Source organism: Ananas comosus, unplaced genomic scaffold, assembly GCF_001540865.1.
Source record: "Ananas comosus cultivar F153 unplaced genomic scaffold, ASM154086v1, whole genome shotgun sequence".
In the NCBI taxonomy this organism is placed as follows: domain Eukaryota; kingdom Viridiplantae; phylum Streptophyta; class Magnoliopsida; order Poales; family Bromeliaceae; genus Ananas; species Ananas comosus.
In genome coordinates, this window is record NW_017893596.1 from 42,605 (window position 1) to 51,363 (window position 8,759).

Sequence of the window (8,759 nt, forward strand, 5' to 3'; positions counted from 1 at the left end):
TTATATAATGGATAGAGGATACTTAGAGGAGTCTTCTTCTTATCTCTTGCTTTTCTCTTTTTTCTATTCTAGAGGAGTTTTCCTTGTTCACACTTCACCTACTTGCACTCAGTAGGTACTTATGCTTCAAGCTTTCAAGAATGAAACAAATTATATATAAAGAAGAATATGAATTAATTTACTAACAAATAAATAATGGCTCCATAGTTGTGAAAACATGCATGTTTGTGCTTACAAGCTCAGTGAGAGAGAGAGAGAGAGAGAGAGAGAGAGAGAGAGAGAGGGTGGTGGGTTCTTTTGATTCCTCTTTATAGATGGTTAATGTTAGAAGATATTCATGCAATACACTACTCCACAAATTAAGATTATCCCACAACTAGTCAGTTGTAGCTCACAATTGGATCATAGCAGAAACAAACTCCATATTCACAATGTAGGATCTCTATTGTGAGACCAACAAACAATATTATGATGTGAGTGGTGCATGTGACAGTACTATTTATTGCAAAAATGCAAGTTACAAACTACACAAAACAGTACATTTTATAGCTGCCACACAATTGAGTCTGAGAACCAACATCTGTGATTAGTATATCATATTTCATGGATTGTACTCATCAGAGAATATCATTCTCGGCAGTAATATTAATTGGTTCTCTTCTTAACTAAGTGTCCTCCTTCCAGGAATCTCTAAAGTTAAAAGTTATGGATCCTAGCTAGGCCACCAAAGCGTATCCAGATAAATGTCCATATAAATGATAAAAGAACCTTTGGTCTAACAATAAAATAAGAAAAAAGAAAAATTGAAGTTGGTTTCTTTGTATTGAAGTTATTGAACCAATCATAGCGGTTCATTGAACATAAACTGAACTATTAGTTTTTATTAAATGTTACTGGTCCTGCAGATCTGTACTACTGAAAAGAGAAGATCACGAGTTAGTATACAATACTCTAAAATGTGTATATATGATGAGCACAAGCAATCCAATCTTCCTAGAATACGATATAAGTTCCTTAAACAAAAAGATAATGAGATCGAAGAGAATAAAACACTTAAAAAGTCTACCAACCTATCTTCACTTTGTACAAAAAAAGGAGAAAAGGTGTGTTCATCACCAACTAATTAATAGCTAGTGTTAGTAGTTTACTTCAATTAATTAATTAAGTTCCTTAGAGTACTACCCTTATTAATGTGGTCTACTATTAATGAACATCTTAGAGAAGAACATTTTCCCCATGATATATATAGATAAGAGTCCCCAGACACATACAACATGAGATAAACTTGAAGATCAAAAATCCTAAGGTTACTTACCTTCGTTTTTTTTTTTCTTTTCTTTTTTTTTTTTAATAGAAAAGCTAGCTACTTACCCAGTTGAATCTATAGCAATACTTAATAATCTCTCCCGCACAATGAGTAGCTCACATACTACTCTCTCCTCCTTCGCTCTGATCCATATGATCTCCTGAGCTTATACTCCCCTCTCCTGAAGGGTTGGCACTTGTGCACCATGGAGTAGTGGTAGCAGTAGCAGTAGCAGGGTAATTAGGCACATGAGATGCCACCACCCCATAGCCCTGGTTGAACAATGGCCCCCCCACCCCTCCTCCATTCCCAACCCTCCTCCCATACTCACCTGATCTCTGGTACAAGCTCCCCAAGCGCTGCGCCGACTGCGGCTGCTGCAGATGCCCCGTCGGGATCTCGCCGCATGCGTACCGGAGCAGGTCGGCATGGGCGATCTCGAGCTCCTTCTGGAGCCTCTGGACCTGTCTCTGGAGCACGGAGATGGCGCCGACGCATCCGTAGACCGGGTCCTTCACCCTCGCCTCGGCCTCGTAGGCCAAGGAGTTGACGGCGTCCTCGCGCTGGTGGGGGAGGAGCTCGTTGAGTAGCTTCGTGACGTTGCTCGCGCCAAACACCTTGTGAACGTTTATGAATTTCTGCGGCTCCTCGGGCGGGAAGTAGGGGGCGAAGATGCAGCCCGGCATGCACTTTCGTCGCAGAAACTTGCAGGCGGCGCAGGGGGAGTTTGAGGTGGAGGAAGAGGAGGAGCTCGAAGATGACATGCTTGATTAATTGATCCCTTAATTAACTGCATATATACTCCATGCATTAGTTCATTAAGTTTCTCTTTGAGTAGAATCTAACTTAGATCTAACTGAGTTGCAAGTGTAAAGTTGCTTCTGTTCTAGCCAGGTACCCTAGCTACTTTTCCTTTAACCTGTATGATTAATTCTTAGGGTTAGGGTTTGGTGATGGAGGAGCTTGCATTGCTGATTTCTCTACATTTTGAAAAACCTAGCTCTATAGCTACCTGAAAAAAAAAAAGAAGAGAAAACCCCATGAAATTAACTTGATTTACCATTTAGTCTCAAGGAGAATAATTAGAAGAAATCTTACTTTCCTAAAAACTAGTTGCACCTTCTTCCATGCTAAGGTAGGATATATATATAATATTGTTGCAACTAATACCTCTCAGAGAGAGTGCTTCATTTTATCCATCATATATGACTAGTTATAATTTTCTATTAGTGTATACAAGAAGCAGCACCATCACCTTACCCTAAAACAAAGATAACAATGGAGGGAAAATCTTTAAAAATAACTCTCACTTTCTATTTTCTAGACTTAGAAGCCTATGTCTATTGAGGAAGGAACAACTATTCATTAGTTACCTCTCTTAATTAGATCTGATCAGGAAGGGCTCTGATCAAAGGGAAAGGCCAAGTGGACTCTTCCCCCTTTGTTAAAAGAGCTCTCTCAACGGCTAGCAGGGGCTCATCAGTTTCTTCCAAGATCCAAGAAGCTGCAGTAAGAAGAAACAAAAAGGTTTCTCAGATTTAATTGATTTCCTTGTAGTGCATGAGCACTGAATCGAAAGAAGAGAGGGTTGCAGAGAAAACAACCAAATTCATTTCATTGTTTCTGTGGGGGAGGAAAGCATGTAAACAGTACTGTTAGGAAAAGGAAAGGTGAGTGGGTTTGAGAGAGAATAGCATTTAGTGTTTGTGCAGAAGAATAAGGAAGGGCCAAAAAAAATAAACAGCTTAAAAAAAAGAGAAAAAAAAAGAGTGCTTGTAATTATTTTCAGTACAACTATAAAGGTTGACTGTGACACTGCACCCATGAGAATATCTTGTACACATCATCTCATCACATCTTAAATAGTACTAGACATGTATATATATATATATATATATATATATATATAAGCCACATGATTTCTACTTGGTAATGTCTCCCTACGTGGTAGAGCATAGTATTTCAATTTAGCTACTTACAAAATGATAGTAAAATCCCTCCCCCCCAGAAAGAGAGAGAGAAAGTGATTATAGTATATCGACACAAAAAAGATTGAGCAAAACATAGAATAGGTATATTTATATATGATGCATGCTTAATTCACACATATGGTGCTCTCCATCTATACTCTGGGGAATAAAGAATAAGAAGCATAGTACTAACCTATATTGTACTTTATGGATTCTCAAAATAGATCCGAATTAGGTCTTTCACCTTAATAATCAAAACCCTTAGTTGCTTTATTTGGGATGAACTTGTGATATATACCTGTGTTAGTTACCATTAAATACTGTCCGATGCTTTTTAAATTACTCACTTCTCATTGAAAATGTTGTTCTTAACAACAAAATAATATGCATGTCACAATATTAGATGCATGTAATAAGGTGGCAATTTTCGATTGGTGGACCCGTGAAATTTGTGGGTCAATGTACAGTTATAGCTCCAACATGCATAGCAATTCGCAGAGCAATCAAAACAGGTCACCTTGTTTGCATTCATGTAATATATATATATATATATATAGGCTAATGCTACTATCCTATTAATAGGATAGGAGCACTTGTCCTATCAAGTTGTTCTTGATGATCGAGATTCCGAATCGATGATCGGAGCCGTTGAAGTTGATCTAGAGTATTTGAAATATCTAGAAACTAAATTTCATAAATTTTGATAATGGTTTACATGGTGATCAAAGTGTCGTAAAATCGATAATTTTTGACGGCCTATATGAGCCGTTTGCTTGTTTAACGGTGTAGAGCAATCTAAATTGCTTGAATTTTTGATGAAAAATTTTTTATACTATTTAGATAATGTTTGATAACTCTGATTACGAATTGAGAAAGTCTAACCTCTATTTTAAGAAGGTTATTTATTTCAGGGGACGTTCATTTTCAACTCTAAAGAAACTTGTATATGTTTTTAAATAATACAAAATTTGGTTTCTAAACATTTTAATTGTGTAGATCAACTTTAACGTGCCGATTATCAATTGAAGTTCTGATCATTCAAATCGACTTGATAGGACAAGGGTCCCAATCCTATAATAGAGATAGTAGCCGGCCTTTATATATATATATAATATATATATAGTATATAGTTATATAGTATATATATATAGTCCAGCATTGATGCTTGTAAAAGCACCAATCACTTGGTGCTTATAAGTTTTTTACTGTAGATCTACTCGGATTATTTTTCAACCATTAGATTATACTATTCAACCAATCAGCCCACTCAAACCTAGGGAGTGCACATTATCCTAACCGCATATCTTTAACCATGGCTAAAATCTACAAGCACAGTAACTCGGATACTTTTAAAAGCATAGGAGCTCAACTCTATTTTATATATAACATTTTCTTTTTCTATATTTTTTAAAGCTTTTCCGAAGCAATGCCATCGAATTTTGAATTTTATGTAATGTAACTACAGTTTCAGAAGCAATATTTATTTATTCTAGATAACCAATATAGTACCAAGTATCTAGCATGTCAACTAAGTAACAACTTGTTATCACCGAATATCTCATCCCAATAAATTATAAATTACAAATTACAAATTACATGAGGATGGTATATATTTCTTTTCGTGCACTGGAGAATTCCAAACTACTGCTTAAGCAGAACCTTCAAAGTCGTCAATATCCATCGTAACTAACATAGCCGATCGTCTATGAATAACCTTTTTTTCCCTATCTAGAGATGACAATTTGCAAGTACCAATATTCTAATTTTGTTTTAAAGCATCATTAATGCAAATACTTTAGTGCTACTGCTTAGCAATAAGTAAACATGATAACTATCATATATGCCTACTAACTTTGCTTTAATAAGAATATTCTTAATAGGTTATTTCATATCTTGTCATGTAGATTATCAAATGATTTAATTGGGAAGAAAGGAAAGCTTGTCATGATCATTCTCGCAGCATCGATCATTAGAACACCATTATGTATATAATGGAAAGAACCATGGACATGATGCATCATGACATATAATTAGTAGTAATTAATAGTTTTTACTACTCTTTGAGTTCTATAATTAATGATGTATCATTACGCCCAACAGTGGAAAATTCAGATTTTCAAACTAAGCAACAATATATACCACATGTCCATATTTTAATGATGCAGTTTTGATGCTCTTTGTGGCATCATTTGATAGTTAATTGTGAAATTTATTGCATGAAAGGCTCTCCAACACTTTTTCTATGAACATAATGTAAATTCATGCTTAGCATCCTTTTCAAAATTGGAAAAGCAAAACAGTTAGTATATTAATCTTCGTAAAGATGAATAGAATGATTCTTAAAAACAAAATTTCAATAGATCTCAACACATGTTATGACAAGTTTTCCTCCTACCTTATCCGATTTTGACTTCCCCAATTTAATAGTTACACGAACGCTTATGATAAATAAAGAACCAAACAGCATGGTTAATTGGCACATAACATGTGATCATAATGCCTTTTCCAGCTAAATAGGCGGCAGTATATGTCCGATTAATCATGAATGAATCATCATGTTCATCGAATAGTGCTTGTCTAGTGAAGAGTTGTATATCTAAGCTCACTTCAGATAAGAAAATCTAATTAATTATAGACTTCGATAGAAGTATATATGCATGCTCAAAGATTATGCATGACCAAAAGATGAAACACAAAAAATCCAAAATACTCAGAAATTCAATACTGGGTAAATTAATATACAGTGGCCTAGCTAATTAACACCATATTTCTATAGACTAATTCAAACCACTGATGTAATTTTTTTTACATCAGCAAAACTAGTATAATCTTCACATATATCAAACCATCAATATATAAGTTCAAATAAGCTAATTCAGAAAATGCGACAACAGTGGTGTAACAACAGTTTTAAACTTAGTTAAGAAGATATTATTAATCTTGCTGTTCAAGAGAAAGGCAAATAGTTATATATACTAAAAGAGATTATTCATACCTTAACACTGATGATTGTAGAAATACATATGCCTCCAAATTTTCTCTGCAGCAGTATATGGTTGAGAGCTTTACATTTTCCTTTATAATTACACAAGTTAAGCCCCAACTAGTCTATATCAATGATGATATTACTATAGAACTTATAGCCATAATAAGGTACATAAATTTATATGGAGAAATTTATGGTACCTAGAGCTGCTTAAAGAGAGGCATATAATATGTAAGTCTAGTTCTCTAGCTTAATTAGATTTAATTTACTTTGCTTTCATAAATACTGGATTTACTTTAGAATGAAAGAGCAAATGGTAAAGCACCGCAAGGTTTACTGTGGTCCAAAAGGATATATACTACTATATTTGCAAGAACCCCAATTGCATAGAATCATGTTAAAAAAAAACTATGCACATTATTGTTTATGCAGTAATTCTCAATTTACATTGAATTAATAAACATTGCCTCATCTTTATTTATTCCCAGTGAAAGTTCACAACTACTTACAGCTAAATAATTAATTACACTGAAGAGGAAATTTTCATAAAGCAATTATTTAGAATCATTTCTTTGTTGACAAAGGTACTTACAAGCTAAATGGCATGTTGGCCTCTTAATGGATAACATGGAAAGTAGGTGTAAGCATCATTCTCTCCACCAATCAATCTAATATATTCTGATTCTTAACCATTAAGAACCTAATCGAATACACTTTTCTAATTACCTACCCTACAAGGCAAATAGGCTTTTTTCATAAAAAGATTTAACCCACAGGTTTGTTACCGTTACCTTCAAGGATACAAAAGAATTTTTTTGATGATGTTTACAGTACAATAATTATATTTAATACATATCAATCCTCACCTATTAACTAGCATCAAGATTAGTTATGTTAACAAATTAAACTATAGCTTTCTCTTGGCACCAGTGTAATCAAAAGAATATTGCATTAATACTAGATTGATCTTAGTAACTTTTTTCTTTTTTTGAATGGATTAAGAATCAGTAACTTAAACATCATTTGCACCAAGTTTTTGATGAAAACAACAAAATAAATTGCCCTTAACTCCATTGGATGCATGGATTATATATCTTCATTGCAAAGTCAACTGCACAAAAGAGCATTACTTATTATTATTATTATTATTATTATTATTGACTATAACAAGCTTTATATTAATCTCCATTAAGAGAAATAAGGTTGAATCTGATGTCTAAGTACTGTATCTTACACAAAAGTCAAAGTGAATCTTTTGTACAATTCATATTCTCAGACTACTACAGTTCCTGTCAAATAAAATAGAATGGTTGTGATATATAATTCTTGAGTTTTTTTTAATAGGAGACAAGTGAGCATGAGTCTCTAGTTACAAGGGGCCCCAACTCATTACTATCTCTTCTTCCAAATTATGAATGCCTCTGGCTTTTAATTAGCATTCACTACTGGCCCTGGCTGATTTTGTGGGTACAGTTCATATTCTCAGAAACATTTACAGTATTTTTTAAGCTACATGATTTTAAGTGAGATTGTTAATAGTTCTTGAGTGTGTTTACAGGAGACAAGTATATATGCATATGCATGGGTCCCAAGTTAGTCATTAATTAATTAATGTCTTCTTCCAAACTATGGATGAATGCTTCTTTTGGCTGTTATATATGTATTCAGTATTATATTTTTTTTTTTGAGGAATAGGTAGCGCGCTACCTGCTTCATTCATTGAAAGAGTGAACTAAGCTACTATCCAGTACTATATATTGGCCCTAGCGAGCTAACATTTTTGGTTCCTTTGCTTATACCACATGAACAAAATCATGGAATGCATGGCCTCTTTTAATTTAATAATGATCACTCCGCACAAAGCACATGATAAAAGGATTAAGGATCATCGATCTATATATAGAACCTTTGTTAATATCTTTTTTTTCCTTTCTCAGAGCTAGTTAGAGCATGGGTCTGCTTAATTAATTGATCCCTTTATTAATTAGTCATGATCTTTGTAACTAGCTACAGAAGCTATAACTGGGAGTTGATATGAATAATATAATAGCCGCTGCTTATCATTTTCAAAGGGACAAAAGTAAGAAGTACTTGATATGTCAACAGTAAAATTTGATGATATAGAGTGGAATATTAAATAAGACCGAGAGTCTGCTCGAGCTCGAACTCGAACTCAAAGTTTATATAAGCTTTTACAGAGCAGTATTTTTAATATTTATATTCAGCAAGCAAGCTCGATCCCCAGATAAGCGACTAAAGAACCCTGATGATCACATCCACAAGATTCAAGGCCAGATATTATTCCTAGTTCCTAGTACATTAACTTATGCCCTCAGACCCCAGCAAGCCCTATTGGGGTGTCACATACATGTGTATGTAAGGGAGGCCTTAGAAGGCCCCTCTCCCCTCCCCACATTTGCTCCAGATTGGCCCCACCCACATGCAGAGTCCAAGAGATTGGCTGGCAGGGGTGGCCAAGAGAGGAAGGGCTGGGAGC

At 34.6% G+C, this 8,759-nt stretch overlaps 1 protein-coding gene across 2 annotated transcripts; it reads right to left on the reverse strand.

Annotated features, from left to right (window-relative positions):
• Positions 1–1,158: 1,158 nt before the first annotated feature.
• Positions 1,159–3,022, reverse strand: LOC109706404 (LOB domain-containing protein 25-like). 2 transcript variants are annotated; one of them, XM_020227213.1, is made up of 3 exons: positions 2,911–3,022; positions 2,680–2,810; positions 1,161–2,092 (listed from the first exon to the last, which is right to left on the reverse strand). In XM_020227213.1, exon 3 carries the CDS (start codon positions 2,068–2,070, stop codon positions 1,423–1,425), a length of 648 nt encoding a protein of 215 aa, XP_020082802.1. In that variant the 5' UTR covers positions 2,071–2,092; positions 2,680–2,810; positions 2,911–3,022; the 3' UTR covers positions 1,161–1,422. The 2 variants fall into 2 exon arrangements, with proteins under 2 accessions (XP_020082803.1, XP_020082802.1); XM_020227214.1 differs by lacking the exons at positions 2,680–2,810; positions 2,911–3,022 and adding an exon at positions 2,226–2,244 and having other exon boundaries at positions 1,159–2,096.
• Positions 3,023–8,759: the final 5,737 nt, after the last annotated feature.

Bases quoted from the DNA above. Each gene is read 5' to 3' on its own strand.
- LOC109706404 (XM_020227214.1), bottom strand. From the start codon at position 2,070: ATGTCATCTTCGAGCTCCTCCTCTTCCTCCACCTCAAACTCCCCCTGC.